General features: G+C 54.6%; 2 protein-coding genes across 5 annotated transcripts in view; one reads left to right on the top strand and one right to left on the bottom strand.

Annotated features, from left to right (window-relative positions):
• Positions 1–9575: 9575 nt before the first annotated feature.
• On the top strand, positions 9576–11075 carry LOC311633657 (NACHT, LRR and PYD domains-containing protein 11-like). The gene is made up of 3 exons (XM_084906633.1): positions 9576–9858; positions 10115–10285; positions 10761–11075. The coding sequence occupies exons 1-3, from the start codon at positions 9728–9730 to the stop codon at positions 10984–10986; spliced, it is 528 nt and encodes a 175-aa protein (XP_084762759.1). The 5' UTR covers positions 9576–9727; the 3' UTR covers positions 10987–11075.
• Positions 11076–12964: 1889 nt separating this feature from the next.
• Positions 12965–16845, bottom strand: part of LOC311633592 (patr class I histocompatibility antigen, A-108 alpha chain-like) — a 45438-nt gene continuing 41557 nt past the window's right edge. Inside the window, exons 1-8 of one of the 4 annotated variants that reach the window (XM_084906436.1) lie at positions 16044–16199; positions 15645–15929; positions 15135–15410; positions 14296–14571; positions 14070–14174; positions 13600–13636; positions 13427–13464; positions 12965–13281 (exon numbers count right to left, since the gene is read on the bottom strand). In XM_084906436.1, coding sequence (XP_084762562.1) covers positions 13277–13281; positions 13427–13464; positions 13600–13636; positions 14070–14174; positions 14296–14571; positions 15135–15410; positions 15645–15929; positions 16044–16116 — 1095 coding nt within the window. In that variant the 5' untranslated portion in view covers positions 16117–16199 and the 3' untranslated portion in view covers positions 12965–13276. Of the gene's footprint in view, positions 13282–13426; positions 13475–13599; positions 13637–14069; positions 14175–14295; positions 14572–15134; positions 15411–15644; positions 15930–16043; positions 16200–16845 lie in introns of those variants that run through there. The other 3 variants (XM_084906425.1, XM_084906426.1, XM_084906447.1) reach the window with 3 other exon arrangements.

Genomic DNA, 16845 nt, shown 5'->3' with positions numbered 1-16845 from the left:
CAGCAAGAAGGCTCTGTGCGCCCACGCCTGGCGGCAGCTGCCCGCGGCCGTGCTGGTGGCCAGCCTGCTGACCAGGAAGCTGGCCCCGGGCTGCCGCTTCCTCATCGCATCCCGGCCCCGGGGCCAGGCGGTCACCTGGGACCTCATGAAGAAGATGGACCCGCTCATGACCCTGTCCTTCTCCCGGGAGAAGAGGCTCAAGTACTTCAGCCAGTTCTTCCGGGACGGCCCGCAGGCCGAGGCCGCCTTCCAGCTGGTGCAGAGGAGCGAGCTCTTCCTGCACCTGTGCCAGGTGCCCGTGCTCTGCTGGGTCACCTGCATGGCCCTCCAGCGGCTCATGGACCGGGGGGCCGACCTCAAGCGTGCATGCCAGACGCTCACCGACGTCTACACCCACTTCCTGGCGGAAATGCTCATCTCCCTGGCCGATGGGCGCCCCCGGGTCCCCCTGCAGAGCCTCTGCTCACTGGCCCTGGAGGGGTTGCTCCATCACACGCTGCACTTCACCGAGGAGGACCTGGGCAGCGTGGGGTTCAGCCAGGCGGACATCGCCATGCTGCTGGGCCTGGAGGTCCTCTGGCCCAGCAGCCACCCGAAGGGCCACTACCGGTTTGTGCACACGAACATCCAGGAGTTCTGTGCCGCGGTGGCATTCCTGCTGCCGCTGCAGGAGCACGGGCTGCCCTCGGTGACAGCCAGGGGACGGTGCCGGGGCAAGCGGGAGCTGGGCGATGATTTTGGCGCCGTCCTGGCGTCCCTGTTCGGCCTCCTGAACGAGGAGAGGAGGCAGACTTTCGAGGAGGCCCTCGGCTGCAGCCTCCGGACGGACCACGTCGGGCAGCACCTGCTCGCGGAGATGAGGCGTTTCGGGGAGAACCCCAAGGCCCTCGGGCACCACACCCCCCTGTTCCACTGCCTCTTTGAGAACCAGGAGGAGGGGTACGTGCAGCGGGCCATGGACGCCTTCCTGGAGGTGGCCTTCTACGTGAGAGACCACCGGGACCTGATGGTCTCGTCCTACTGCCTGGGGCACTGCCGGCGTCTGCGGAAGCTCAAGCTGACGGTCCAGAACGTCTTCGAAAACAAGTCCAAGGAGCAACCTACGCCTAGGTGAGTCTTCCAAAGCATTCCTGTTATGGTTCATTGTTCTTTTTTTTAAAAGAGAACTTTCATTAGTGTTAGTCTGCTTATATTTATTTATTTTTAAAAAATATATTTCTTTGATCTTTTACAGAGAGGAAGGGAGAGGGAGAGAGAGCTATAAACATCGATGAGAGAGAAACATCCATCAGCTGCCTCCAGCACACCTCCCACTGGGGATGTGCCCACAACCAAGGTACATGCCCTTGACTGGAATCGAACCGGGACCCTTGAGTCCACAGGCTGATGCTCTATCCATTGAGCCAAACCAGTTAGGGCAATAAAATATATGTTTAAAAAAGAATAAGGAGGCTGGTACGAAATGAAGTGAGAGTGTGTGTGTGTGTGTGCGCGCGTATGTGTGGTGGTAGTGGTGAGGGGGAAGAATAGTAGGAAATGAGGTTAGAGAGATAATGGGGGCTGTTATTAAAGGGCCCTGTAGGTCACTGTAATAACTGGCTTTAGCCAGAAAAGGTGGGAAAACAAGAAGAATGAGACTGTTGCTGTGGTGAGAATAGACTTAGGGGTAAGGGCGCTAAGGCTACTGCATTAGTTCAGGTGAGGGTTGGCGGTGGTTTAGATATAAAGGAGGTGGGTGCCCAGCCAGGGTTGACCATTGATCTATGAACCAGGAGGTCACAGTTTGATTCCCGGTCAAGGCACATGCTTGGGTTACAGGCTTGATCCCCAGTGTGGGGCATGCAGGAGGCAGCCGATCAGTTATTCTCTCTCATCCTTGATGTTTCTGTCTCTCTCCCCTCTCCCTTCCTCTCTGAAATCAATAAAAAAATATGTTTCAAAAAATAGAGGGCGGGCCTGGCCTGTGTGGCTCAGTTGGTTGGATCATGGCCTGGGATGTGGCCTTGATCTCCAGTAGGGGGCATGCATGTTGCAGCCAATTGATGTTTCTTCTTTCTGTCTGTCTCTCTCTCTCACTCAAAACAATAAAAACATATTAAACAATCACTGGCGTTTCTTAATAGTGAACATCATGACTCTCAAAGCACTGCACTCAGGACGTTGACCCTTGACTGTCTACACTCTACAGACTCCCCGATTTCTTTCTTGGGGCTGGATGTGTGGAAAACAGCCACAGCATTTGGACAGGTTCAAGCCTCAGACTAATGAGAGGGCTGAGGCTTGAACCTGGCCACATGCAAGTCCCAGCCTGGAGGGCAGAGTCCTCCCAGCACAATTAGAGCCAACAGCAGTAGTTGTAAGCGTGAACCTATGGTCCGATCATGTGGCCTGAGTGACGTGGGTTGATGGAGTTCAGGTACAAGTAATTGAGTAGGATTGAAGTCCAGAGAATGTTATAAACACCTTGACCACGCCAGTCCTTTGTCCTGTGGAATCTGGCTGTAAAATAAAGACACGGCTTGTAGTCTGTGGCACTGTTGCTAGCTCTCCATCAGAGGGGAGGGTGTCCCACCGGGACCCAGCTTTTTTCTTCTCTTGTCTGTCTTTTCTCCATCCTTCACCGCCCCCTCTCAGGCTCAGCAAACCTGGCTGAGCTGGCTCGGTACATGGCACCAAATGGGGCTGAGTATGCCATGGCCATGCCAGATGCTGTTGTTATCCATGTGGCCATTTTTTGTTTCTTCCTGCCTGGCTCTACGTCTGGGCTGGTAAACGGATGTCTTAGTGAATGCCTTGTCCTCTGAATCTCCGGAGAATTGCATTCTTTTCTCCACGTAGAATAATGAAGAGCCTCGCCCACTGGAGAGACATCTGCACGTTACTCCACACCAGGGAGTCCCTCCAGGAACTGGAGCTCTGTAACACCGACCTGGACGACACTGCCGACAGGGTTCTGTGTAAGGCCCTGAGCCATCCCGACTGTCACCTTCGGACCCTCAAGTAGGTGTTACCTCAGTCCTTTGGGGAACAGGAATAATGGGTGTGGATCTTTAAAATTTCCTTTAAAAAAAAAAATATTGTTGGCAGTATTACATGTATCCCTTGTCCCTTCCATTGACCCCTTCTAGCCTGTCCCCACCCCCTTCTCCAGGCCTTCACCACTGTATCATCTGTGTCCATGGGATTTCTATAATAATAAAAACATAATATGCTATGGTAGTCGCCCTTGACAGGGAGTAGAACCTGAGACCCTTCGGTGTTGGGGCCATATAGGAATCTCTTTCACGTCCCGCGTGGAAAGAGTTCCAACTCAGGGTTCGGGTTCTGGAGAAGGGCCGCACACAAATGAAAAGAGAGACTTGAAGAAATTCAATTGGGCGATATGGGGGGCCAGGCGGTAGTCCAACTCTAGTGGGAGAACTACTCCCTGCTCTGGCCCTGCCATGGCTTTTAGTGAGGCTTCGGGGAAAACATCTTAGGCAGGAGACACAGGAATTTACATGTAGCCCTTAGGCAGGAAACAACAAACATGCGACAAACAAGGTGGAGGCTGCCTTAGCTAACCATGTCTCCACTGAAGGGTGAGTGATTAGAGCAGTTAAGGTTGTGGACCAGCCTTCCTGGCTTCCTGTCAACATCTCTCTTTTAGTGAAACTGATTTGTTTCCGGCAGGGCCAACACTCTAATATAACTGAGGCATGCCATCCTGGGCATCATTGGTTTTCAGAGAGGAAGGGAGAGTGAGAGAGGATGGTAGTTCTATTGCCTGTCAAGGGCACTTACCTAGGTGGCCGGTTCGATTCCGGTCAAGGGCATGTACCTCAGTTGTGGGCACATTTCCAGTGGGAGGTGTGCAGGAGGCAGCTGGTTGATGTTTCTAACTCTATATCCCTCTCACTTCCTATCTGTAAAAAATCAATAAAAACAATTTAAAAAATATATATTTTATTGATTTTCTTACAGAGAGGAAGAGAGAGGGATAGAGAGTTAGAAACATAGATGAGAGAGAATCATCGATCAGCTGCCTCCTGCACACCCCCTGCTGGGGATGTGCCCGCAACCAAGGTACATGCCCTTGAATGGAATCAAACTCCGGACCTTTCAGTCCTCAGGCCGACACTCTATCCACTGAGCCAAACCGGTTTCGGTAAATATATATATTTTTAATGTGAACAATTAACGTGTGCATCCTCCTATGGGTGCATTAGCCATGATCATAAATGGTCTTTACTGTCATGGTATACACACATGGTTTTATTTCACATGCAGATGGGTGTGTGTGTGGTTTGGGGGCGTCCCCTAGGGGTCCCACTCAGAGGAAGCTCCTGTGGTACAAGGCCCAGAGGGTCATTTCCAAGTCAACAGTCTGATTGTGGGGTTAGTCGAGGCCATTGGCCTTGCCCCAGGGAATGTGAGACGCCGAAAGGTCTGGGGAGAAGTGGTCCACACTCAGGAACGTTCTAGAAGGGAGTAGGGCAGGCAGGGAAACCCGCGGAGAAGATGTGAACGGTGACCTCTGACCTTGACTGGAGCTCTCCTGCTGTTTCCTCTCTGCCAGGCTGACCTACTTCTCGGTGGACACCAGGTTCGAAGACATCTTCAAGGCTGTGGTTCAGAGCCGGAATCTGGCGAGCCTCTGCCTGAGCTGCATGCCCGTCTCTTGGAAGGTGTTCTCGCTGCTGCACCAGGTCTTCACCGACCCGGGGTGCAGCATCCAGCACCTGAGGTGGGTTTCCACCCAACTGAATGGACACTGTGTGTGGGAATGCCCGGGGGGGGGGTAAGGTTGGGGGGGTAGAGCTGAGTGTTCGGGGGGGCTCTTTGTTTGTTTGGTTTTAAATATATCTTACTGATTTTTTATAGAGAGGAAGGGAGATGGATAGAGAGCTAGAAACATCATTGAGAGAGAAACATTGACTAGCTGCCTCCTGCACACCCCCCACTGGGGATGTGCTTGCAACCAAGGTACATGCCCTTGACCAGAATCAAACCTGGGACTTTTCAGTCCGCAGGCCGACTCTCTATCCACTGAGCCAAACCGGTTTCGGCTGTGGGGGGCTGTATTGGATAATACCTCCTACTACTTCTCCTTGAGGCAGTGTTCCCAGAAGGTTTTTTAACAATATATTTTATTGACTTTTTTACAGAGAGGAAGGTAGAGGGATAGAGAGCTAGAAACATTGATGAGAGAGAAACATTGAAGAGAGAAACATCGATCAGCTGCCTCTTGCACATCCCTTACTGGGGATGTGCCCGCAACCAAGGTACATGCCCTTGACCGGAATGGAACCTGGGACCCTTCATTCTGCAGACAGACGCTCTATCTACGGAGCCAAATGGGTTTTGGCCCCAGATGGTTTTTGGCTCGTGGTTTCTCTCCCGCCAATGTCAGAGGGCAGAGAGGGAAGACGGCATCATGTGGCCGATGAGGAGAATGTTAGACAAAGTCAGGAAGTTATTCAAGAGCCAATTTCACAATAACACAGCACAGCTTATGTCGGAAGGCTGGGAATCAAACACCCCCGTAAATGTGATGGTACGCTGAATGGCTGAATGTCATTTTTTAAAAAATATGTATTTTATTGACTTTTCACAGAAAGAAGGGAGATGGATAGAGAGTTAGAAACACCGATTAGAGAGAAACATTGATCAGCTGCCTCCTGCACACCTCCTACTGGGGATGTGCCCTTGACCGGAATTGAACCTGGGAGCCTTCAGTCCACAGGCCCATGCTCTATCCACTGAGCCAAACCGGTTAGGGCTACACTGAATCTTGATACCTGAGTTAGAATTCTGAAACACAGGGAAGAGGCATTGGGGTGGGGGTCGGGGTCGGGGGAAGAACTGCCTACTACATCTCCAAACTTGGCCTGAATTTGAACTTGGAGAACTGCCGAGGGGAGAGACGGAGACGCCGAGAAGGATGCTTGTGGGTCGTGTTTAGCAGGTGTCCCCTTCCTCGATTGGAGCTGGTCCCTCTGGAAAGAGATGAGAGATGGCTTGGAAACCCAGAGCGCCTCACCCCACCCGTGTGCATTTCCCTCCTGCAGCTTAACGAACTGCAACTTGGAAGCCAGCGCCTACAGACACCTAGCCTCCCTCCTCCTCAGCAGCAAAACGCTGAAGAAGCTGACCTTGTCCAAAAACGCGCTGAGCATGGACGGGCTGAAAATCTTCTGTGACGCTCTGTACCATCCGAACTGCGTGCTTGAGTCGCTGGTGTGAGTCGGCTTATGTGGTCCTACCACGGACACATGTGGCCCGGAGCATGGATGTCTGAGTGTGTGGTCCAAGCACCCTGGTGGGTGTGGCAGAGGCCGGCCCGGTAGCTCCCGTTGGATAAAGCATGGTCCCTCCTAGGTCAAGGTTGCTGTTTATTGATTTTTTTTTTTTTTAAGAGAGGAAGAGAGAGGGATAGAGAGTTAGAAACACCGATGAGAGAGAATCATTGATCAGCTGCCTCTTGCACACCCACTATGGGGATGTGCCTACAACAAAGGCACATGCCCTTGACCAGAATCGAACCCAGGACCCTTCAGTCCTCAGACTGATGCTCTATCCACTGAGCCAAACTGGTTTCGGCCTAGCTCTGTAATTTAGACTTAATGGTCTTGCTCAGTGATTTAAGGAAAAAGGATAATACACGTTCTTCTTTCTAACTCCAAGTCTCAAAATACACATTCATTGTCTTCGGAGTCTCTTTATTCTAGGATCTTTCTGGTCCCTGAGGAACCCAGTAAGTAATTAATGCCAGTATTACTTAATGTTACTCCTGTTCAAAAACGGGCCAAGAGTTATTGGCTGGATACTGACATTCCCAGTAGGTTTTGTAATGTCACCTCAGAATGCCATCTTCATGATTTGTTTCCTGTTTTATTATTTTTTTTGGGGGGGGGCAGATTTGAGATTGGATTCACATCCCATAATATGCACTCTACAGTTGACCTTCATCCCTAGCTGGTGTTACTCAGTGGTTAGAGTGCTGGCCTGGGCACTGATGGGTCTTGGATTCAAATCCCAGTCAAGGGCACTTGCTTGAGTCATAGGTTTGATCCCAGGCCCCAGTAGAAACGTGTGCAGAAGGCAACCGATTTGTGCCTCTCTCTCCCTCCCTCTCCCTTCCAGTGTCTCTCTTTAAGAAAGTCGAAGGACTTGTATGTACCCATGTACACATAACCAATGGACATGGACACTGGGTGGGAGTGGGGGGAGGGCATGGTCCAGGGGTAGGAGAGGCTGGGGGGAGGTCAATGGGAGAAAAAAGGAGACATCTGTACTATTATTTGTAATTCTTTATTTTTAAAAAATGTTTCTCATTGAATTTTTACAGAGAGGAAGGGAGTGGGATAGAGAGTTAAGAAACATTGATCAGCTGCCTTCTGCATAACCCCAACTGGGGATGTGCCCACAACCAAGGTGCATTGTCTTGACGGAATCAAACCTGGGACCCTTCAGTCCTCAGGCTGATGCTGTATCCACTGAGCCAAAGCAGTTAGGGCTGTAATACTTTAAATACTGAAAAAAAAAATAAATAAAAAATCAATGAAAAAATAACCTCAGGTGGGGATTAACAAACAATGATAAGGTATATATTCTAATGGTCTTTCCATGTGCTCAGAGTCCTATACCATCACCACGTCTGATTATAGAATATCTCAGGTGCTTCTCATCATCATCCTCTTCCTTCTCCTCCTCCTACACCTCCTCCTCTTTCTTTTCTTTCTCCTCCTTTTCACCTCCTCCTCTTTCTTTTATTCCTCCTACTCTTCCTCTTCCTTCTTTTCTTCCTCCTCCTCTTCCTCCTTCTCCTCTTCCTCCTCCTCCTTTTTTTTAAAAAAAATATATTTTATTGAGTTTTTACAGAGAGGGATAGAAAGCTAGAAACATTGATGAGAGAGAAACATGGATCAACTGCCTCATGCACACCCACCAATGGGGATGTGCCCGCAACCAAGGTACATGCCCTTGACCAGAATCGAACGCGGGACCCTTCAGTCCAGAGGACAACGCTCTCTCCACTGGGCCACACTAGTTTTGGCATCCTCCTCCTTTTTTTGATTGTCCGCAGGTTGCTCTTCTGTTGTCTCTCGTTAAATTCCATAAGCTTAATTGCGAAAAGTCTGGTCCACACCGTAACCTTGAAGCACCTGGATATGAGCGTGAATAACATAGGAGATAGAGGAGTGCTGACGCTGATGATGGCCCTGCTGTTACCGACCTGCTCCGTGCGGGAGCTGGAGTAAGTCCTCCCACTGCCGCCGCATCTTCCTGGGACAGCCGCGTGGCTCCCGGGAAAGGGTTTGGGGACCAGAGTTGTCTTGTTTTACTGTTGTGGCTCCTACCTGAGGATTCATTGTTCTTATTTTTGTTGTTGTTGTTAATATTTACAGAGTAGAAGGGAGGGAAGGAGAAGGGAGGGAAGGAGGACAGGGGAGAGAGAGACAGAGGCACAGAGGGAGATTGATGAGAGAGAGACACATCGATGGGTTGTCTCCAGCCCATGCCAGGCATGGAGCCTGCAGCTCAGGTACATGCCCGGTGACTGGGAATGGAGCCGTCCACCTTGGCTGCATGGGGTGAGGCTCTGGCCACTGGGCGAACAGCGGCCAGGCAATGATGTTGGCTGTGGGCGTGAGTAGGGAAGGGAGAGGAATGAGCATCCAAAGAGGTTACCGAAAACAACTCCTTGGAGCTCAAGTCTAGCACCACAAAAACACAGACTGGAAATGGCATCTGATCGCTTCATCAATCACGTAATTGTCAAGCCACTGTGCTGTACGCCAGAAATGGATACAAAATATTGAATAGCCACTGGAATTTAAAAAAAAAAATTTTGTTGTTGTTGTTATCTAAGTCATCAGACAAAAATACTTCACAGCCCAGCTGGCATGTCTCAATGGTTGAGGATTAATATATGAACCAGGAGATCATGGTTCAATTCCCAGTCATGGCCCATGAATGGGTAGTGGGCTTGATCCCCCAGGAGGGGGTGTGAAGGAGGAAGCCAATCCATGATTCTCATCATCGATGTTTCTATCTTCCTCTCTCCCTCTCCTTTCCTCTCTGAAATCAATGAGAATATATACAAAATGCTTACAGTGATCTGTCTCAGTTTCCCTGATTATGAAATCACTAGAGGCCCGGTGCACAAAATTTGTGCACGGGGGCGGGGGATGTCTCCAAATTGGGACCCCTCAAAGGATGTCCAACTCCCCACCAGGATCGGGCCTAAATGGGCAGTCGGACATCCCTCTCACAATTCAGGACTGCTGGTTCCCAATTGCTCGCCTGCCTGCCTGCCTGCCTTATTGCCCCTAACCAGCTTCATCACCGCCTAACCACTCCCATGACAGCCTAATTGATGGCTACCTGCTCCCCTGCCAGCCTGTTTGCCCCCAACTGCCGTCCTCTGCTAGCCTGGTCACTCCTAACTGCCCTCCCCTGAAGACTTTATCACCCCCAACTGCCCTCCCTTGCAGGCCTCGTCCCTCTCAACTGTCCTCCGTTGCAAGCCTGGTCTCTCCTGCTAGCCATCTAGTGGTGGCCATCTTGTGTCCACATAGCGACAGGGAGCTTCGGGATGCTAAGGATGGGCAACTGGAGGTTCAAGGACACTCACTACCACGTCATGCTCTGAGACCCTTTTGGAACGGGCTGCCGTGACTCCAGCTCCTTCCCTCTCTGCAGGATATCCGGCTGCTTTTTCACGGACAAGGGCTGTGAGTACATGGTCTATGTCCTGAGAGATAACCCCAACCTGAAGAGCCTGGAGCTCGGGAGCAACAACATCGGGGATGCGGGGATGGAGATGCTGTGTGGGGCTCTGAGACATCCAGACTGCAATCTGGAGAATATCGGGTAGGTCCTAGGTCGCTGAGCGGGGAGGGCAATCCTGTGTAAGCCTGGGAAGAGCTGAGGGGGATACGTTCAATGGCTGTGGGGACGTGAGAACCGGGCGGGGTGGATCTGCTGTCGGAATGACGCTCTATGGAATGACATTCTCTAGTGCACAACTTGGGAGGGAGGTGTATGGGGCACCCATCCATACCCACGTGCTCGGCACACCAGGCCCCCAAGGACTGGCGCCCACTCCCTGGTGCCTCTCTCCTCACAGGTTGGAGGAGTGCATGCTAACTGGTGGCTGCTGCGCGTCCCTCGCCTCCGTCCTTGTCAGCAGCAGAACTCTGAAGAAAATCAATCTGCTTGGGAACAAGTTGGGTGATGAAGGGATCGTGCGACTTCTCGAGAGCCTGGCTCACCCGTGTTGTGTCCTTCAGACCATCGGGTGAGTTGGGCTCTGTCCTCCGAGGCGACTGGGACAGTTCTGTGATGAGATGGGCCAGGCGGTACCAGGTGAGGGCAGATGCTGTGGCCGGCGCCAGACACGTGGAACTTGACAAGAATGGTCTTGTCTGTTGGGATTTGGAAAATATACGTAGTCCTAGCTGCTGAGGCTCAGGGGATAGAGCATTGGCCTGCGAAGTGAAGGTCCCAGGTTCGATTCTGGTCAAGGGCATATGCCTGGGTTGTAAGCTCAATCTCCAGGAGTGGGTGTGCAGGAGGCAGCTGATCAATGACTGTCTCTCAACGATGTTTCTAGCTCTCTATCCCTCTCACTTCCTCTCTGTAAAAAAATTGATAAAATATATTTGAAAAAAAGAATGACTGAAGAATGCCAGGCGGGGAGAAAGGTCCCTGAGGCCTCAGAGCCGGTCTAGAGCATGGAGGGTTAACAGAGTTCTCCCTCTGCATTTTCTCAGGCTCGATGTGAAGGATCTGAATGCAGAAACAATGGAGTTGTTCACGATTGTGACCAACAGAAACTCCCACCTACACGTCACAGACCAGTCCTGGGTTAGGAAGGAAGGCAGGGAAGTCAGCTGTAGCCTGGGGGACGTCAGTCTTTCCCGGTCTGTCCTGCGGCTGCCAGACCTGCCTTGGAATCCCCTCTCCTCGGACTCCAGAGGAAGTCAGCCACCGCCCTGAGGACCTGCCTCCATCCCACCCTCCCTACCATGTGTTGGGCAGGAATTCCCATCACGGCTGGGAGGCAGGAGAATGGGTTAAGGTTTCTTGTCCATATCTGTTTGGAAATGTGATGGAGTCAACCTCTTTCTCCATGGAACTCCTACACTGTCCAGAGTAAGAAAAGCATTCTGCGGAGTAATAAAAGGTCACTGTGCATCGGAGAAAGTCCCCTTCTATCCAGGGGGCCATGTGGAGTCACTAATTGGATGGGGGACCCGAGGTCCCTTCACTCCTGTCCAGGTAGAGCTGCCAACGGGTTCCCCTCGGCGTCCCCTGAGAAGAAACTCTCAGGCTCAATTCCTACCTTTGTGTTTCTACATCCACTGTTTCACCCCATTTCCTCATGCCTAGAAAGGAGGTGGTTCCCTTATCTTCCCCGTCTCTGTTCACGCGTGTACAGGTGTCCAATGGGGCAGAGTGACTTCCCCGAAATTCCAAGATCCGTGAGATCCCTGTGACCTCACTAAACCCTCTCCTTTTATTTCTTCTTTCAAAAGGGGGAGTGGGACAGCTGGCATCTTGACTAACGTTCCCTCTGTGACAGCACATGTGTGGCACGCCATGGGAGAAGATTGGGGGACATAGCAGGAGTGCCCAGCCTGTGACGGAGCCATCAGTGAAGTTGGGTGGTTTCAGGTACGTCAGGGCTGAACATCTCTTTCGGGAGGATAAGCACGTTCTCCCCACGATGGGTAAGGCTTCTCTCTCCTCCACACGTTTGCCAACAGGCGTCTCTGTGTTGGGTCCATCTGTCCTGAGCCTTTCACTCTCTCCCTCCTCCCATCTGTGTTCTCCTGTCCTCCTCTGGGGGACACTCAGCCCCTGACTCCCCAACACCCATCCTGCTCTGTCCCTAGGTGCAGGGAGCTCGGACAATGCAGTTCCCACCAGGTGTGAGACAACGCACTTTCCCACCAGGAGGATATGAGGGAGGAGTCCGCATGCCTGTGAACAGTTGACTTTGTCAGACTGTCATTTCCACCAAACCGGGAGGTGGGCAGCAATAGCACATTGTGGCTGAATTTCAGTTTCTCCTCTGACTAAACTGCTTGGGCAGTTTTCATACATGTGTGGACCATGTAACCATCCTCAATAGAAGGATGGACTGGACTCTGTTCATGAGTGGGTGGGACTCTAGTAAGGTGCCAGCATCCTTAACTTGTGGGAAAACTTTGCTCTTAGTGGATCTGTGGGCAGTGACCTGTGGGATGAGAGAAAGTGACTCATCTTTGCCCCTGGCTCTTGGCACTGAGCTCTTAAAACCCTGGGCACCTCCTGAGGGACAGGTGTCTTTGGGACGCTGGTGAGATGGCTCTTGGCTGAGGGGCCAGGAGAGCGTCAGAGTGGGGGCTGGTCCCCAGAAAGACCCAGTTGTTCCGAAGGTTGGAATGTTCAGGCCCTAGAAGGAGGCACAGCAGGAGGAGCCTGAACACCCACCCATCTCTCCAACCACAGAGGCCTGTGTGCAGGGACCTGGGCCTGCGGGACACTGACGGGGAACATGCCTCCTGCTGCTGTCAGACGGGGACCCCCAGAAAACGAGACCAAAACCCCTGCACAAACAGGGACAGGCATTGTGTCCACAAGAGCAAAGATATAAACACCCAGGAGAGGAGGCCGAGGTCGGGCCCAGGCCTGAGCCCAGGCTGACCTGCCCCAGGAAGCCTTACTGACCAGGCTCCTGGAGATGCGCTGCATTAGGACACGTGACAAGGCCTGGGGAAGGGGAGTCCCTGTGACCACAGGTCCTGGTTGGACAGGGTTCCCCTGAGGGACAAGGTCAGAGGAGCAGAGAGGTGACCCGGCCAAGGAGTGACCACGTCAAAGCCCACGATGCACTGAGCACTGACCAGGCCCTATCCCAGCCATGCTCAGTCCTCACCGCCACTCCCGTCCCGCCTGCAAAGAGCACAGAATACACAGGAATCTGCAAAACTCTTGGTGCTTCTGTTTATTTCCTCTCAGAAGACATGTAATTAGAGGGTCGCCTTAAATTGCAGTCAGCAGTCACAGCAAGCATAGAATAATCAGGTCAATCCACAGTCTCATTTCAATCCGGAGCAGGAAGTGGCAGCTCAGAGCACGAGGGAGGAAAGGCAGGGATGGGGCCGGGGAGGGCCCAGCCATGTCTGCTGACAGGAAAGTGTGGGGGGCAGGGTGGGGCCAGCACCCCAATCAGAGGTTCCTGAGTCAGGAAGTGGGAGCTGGAACACACCTTCCATCACTCAGTCCCCACAGGGCAGCGGCCTCACGCTGTGGAGGACAATCATCATGAGCAGGTTCAGGGCAGTGGCTGTGACTGGTGACATTCTCAAACCCACTTCATGCTCACAGTGTCCCACAGACTCCCCACTGCCCAGTCCCCCCTCTGCCCACTCCTCCTCATGGCAGGTCTCACCTTTAGAAGCCGAGAGAGACACATCAGAGCCCTGGGCGCTGTCACTGTCTGGAGGGGACAAACCAGGGAAGGGGTCAGAGCCCCAGGGTAGGAGACTAAGAGGAACTATGTGGGTGGGGTCCCCTATGGCTCCCTCTGCACTGTCACAGGGTCTCAGGGGTCACCCCCCATACTCACTGGCAGCCTGAGCGTAGCTCCCTCCTTTTCCACCTGCGGGAAGAAAACACCCCGTGAGAGACCAGGGAGGAGGCAGGGCCATGAGGTTCTAGACTAAGAGGAAGCCCTAATTGTGGGCCTAGAGAAGTTTCCAGAAGCATGTGTACAGACCCAGGGCAGGACCTGGACACACGGTTGAAGGACATGTATGGGGACTGGACCCCCCACCCTCCTGGAGGTCTGTGCTCAGCAGGGACCTGCCCTCTGACCTGGGGCTGCTGGGAACGGGGTCCCCACCAACAGCAGTATCAGGTGAGAAGTGGGCCCCTCATCTCCCACAGGCCTCACTACAGAGTCAGTGTGAGCACAGAGCCCCACACTGGCCATCACAATGTGGGGATGGTGCTCCCGGGAATGAGGTGGGACACACGTCTACCTGGGCTTGAACCCCCAGTGGGACAGACACTCACACCCCACCCCTGCTCACCTGAGCGCCTCTTCCCCCACATCACAGCTCCAGCCACAGCTCCCAGCAGGACCAGGCCCCCAACAATGCCCAGGATGATGAAGATGAAGGTCTGAGGAGGCGGCTCTGGGAGGAGAAGGGAAGGGAGGGTGAGGGCCCTGACCCCAGGCCTCAGCCGCCACCCCACTGAGGTCCTCCAGGGCCCCGCTGCCCTGTGAAGAGGCTCTGTGCCCACGGCCCTCCTCACCCCATCTCAGGCTCAGGGGCTTGGTCAGCCCCTCGTGCTGCACATGGCACGTGTATCTGTGCTCCTCTCCAGGGGGCACCCCCACGGCCGCCCACTTCTGGAAGGTGCCGTCCCCCGCAGGCCTGGTCTCCACCATCTCCATGTCCTGGGTCTGGTCCTCCCCGTCACGCTGCCAGGTCAGGCTGATGTCCGCAGGGTAGAAGCCCAGCGCCCAGCACCTCAGGGTGACCTCACTGGCAGAGACGGGGTGGTGGCTCACGTGTGCCTTTGGAGGGTCTGAGGGGAGGGGAGAAAATGCAGGACCTTTGCATCCTCCATGGGACACTCCAGCAGCGCCCATGTGACCATCCTGAGAGTGGACAGACACCTGGGTGGGGAGGGAGCACACAGCACACACACCAGCCTGGACAGAGGCTCCTGGAAGGACTTCCTTGTTTTTAGAAAGTTCTAGAATCAGAGAGACACAGCCCAGGGCAGGAGGCAGTTCTCTGAGGGAGAAATGGGGTTTGTGTCCTGACCTGGGTGGAGGCCACGTAAATCAGAAAAGCAGGGGCCAGGCCTCAGACACAGGGGTGTGGGGCAGCGCACAAGGCCTGAGAGAGAAGGTCCCCTTGGGAACATCTGGTTGGTTATTTCAGGGGAGTCTCCCTGCTCCCCAGGGGAGCCCACTTCCTCACTGTCCCTGAGAGGAGGGCCAGTCCCTCTGTACCCAACCGGGACATTCAGGGCCCTCCCCCTCCCTGACCCCGAGGAGGGGTGTCTGACACTGACCCCCTGTCCTGTCTCCTTGTAGGAGCCCCAGCGCCGGGGAGAGGGGGCGGCCCCAGGGCCCCTGGTACCTGCACGCTGCAGGGTCTCCTTCCCTTTGTCCAGGTACATGCGCAGATAGTCCACACACCGGCCCTCCAGGTAGCTCCTGTGATGCTCTGCCGCACCCGCCGCCTCCCACTTCCGCTTTGTGATCTGAGCCGCCATGTCGGCCGCGGTCCAGGAGGTCAGGTCCTCGTTCAGGGCGATGTAGTCGGTGCCATCGTAGGCGTATTGCTCGTACCCGCGGAGGAGGCGCCAGTCCGGTCCCACCTCGCAGCCATACATCTCCTGGAAGGTGTGAGACCCTGACCCCGCCCCGAGGTCAGCCCGCCCGGAGGTCAGCCCGCCCCGCCCCGCCCCGGGGGGACTGAATCTAAAACTGAAAGTGAAATCGGGTCACAGTCCCCGCGGGCTCCTCCCGGGGGTGGGGGGCCGGGCGGGTCCCGCCGCCTCGGGGTGACGCTCGGACCCGGACTCTCGGGGCGACCCCGGCCCGTCCGTGGGGAGGGGGGTCGTGAGGGGCCCGGCGCGCGGCTCACCGTCCTCGCTCTGGTTGTAGTAGCCGCGCAGGTTCTGCAGGTTCCCTCGGTAATTCTGTGTGGCTCCCTTCATGTTCCGCGTCTCCCGGTCCCAATACCCCGGGTCCTCCCGCTCCACCCACGGCTGCTGCATCCACGGCGCCCGCGGCTCCATCCTCCCACTCGGCGCGTCGCTGTCGAACCGCACGAACTGCGTGTCGTCCACGTAGCCAACGACGAGGAAGCGGGGCTCCCCGCGGCCGGGCCGGGACACGCCGGTGTAGAAATATCTCAGGGAGTGGGGGCCTGGGGGGCGGACAGAGGGCAGGGCCGGGCTGGACACGCGCCTTCCCGGGCCCGCGCCCCGCCGGGTCCCCGCGCTCCTCCCCGCACAGCCGCCCCCTCGGACCCCGCACTCACCGGCCCCGCTGGGGGTCAGGACCAGCGCCCCCGAGAGCAGCAGGAGGAGGGTGGGGGGCCTCTGCACCCGCATCCTGGCGTTTGGGGCGCGTCTGAGTCCGGGCGCTTCCGCGGAGGACTTATAACCGGGAGCCGCGGGGACGCTGATTGGCTGCTGTAGAAGCATTTTAGCCAATGGTAGTGAGAATTGTTGCGACGTCATGTGTATCCGGGAAAAAGGCGCGGAAACAGGTTGGGAGAGGAGAAGTGAAACCAGGGCGCTGGGGAGTCCCCACCAGGGAGTTTCCCCCCCAGACTCTGTGCCCCGCTGAGACCTGAGCGCAGGCCTGGGCCCTGGACTCGGTCCTGACCCTCCTCCTGCGCGGGGCGCCCGTCCCCCTGTCCCCCGAGGCCTGGCCCAGGCGCTGTGCTGTTCAGGGACTTTCCAAGGTTTGGGGTTCACCATCTCTGTGCAGCCTCACACAGCGGGAGGCCCCCAATAACCTTGTTCCTGTGGTTCCCTCTGTCACAGTCACCACTCACGGACCCACACGGGGAAACAAGTATGAACTCACGCCGCATGCTCACAGCCTGGGAGATGGTGACAGAGTCATGTTTTTGTGAAAATCACCAATTTCCCAGGTGAAGGAGGAGGAGAGAGGAGGGGCCTGCTCCCCTGTCACATCCTGCCCATCCCCCCAGGAGATGCTGGGTTTCATTTGTTTCTGCGTTTGATCTGTTGGTGTGGCGGCAGCTTATTAAGACATAGAGGGCCGCACAGACATGGGCAGGAGCTGTTTTTTACTGACCTTTTCAGGTCACT

The sequence above is a fragment of the Pipistrellus hanaki genome, assembly GCF_964339955.1.
Source record: "Pipistrellus hanaki genome assembly, chromosome: 15".
In the NCBI taxonomy this organism is placed as follows: domain Eukaryota; kingdom Metazoa; phylum Chordata; class Mammalia; order Chiroptera; family Vespertilionidae; genus Pipistrellus; species Pipistrellus hanaki.
The sequence above is the reverse complement of the archived record's forward strand: the minus strand, read 5'-3'. Positions and strand labels throughout refer to the sequence as shown.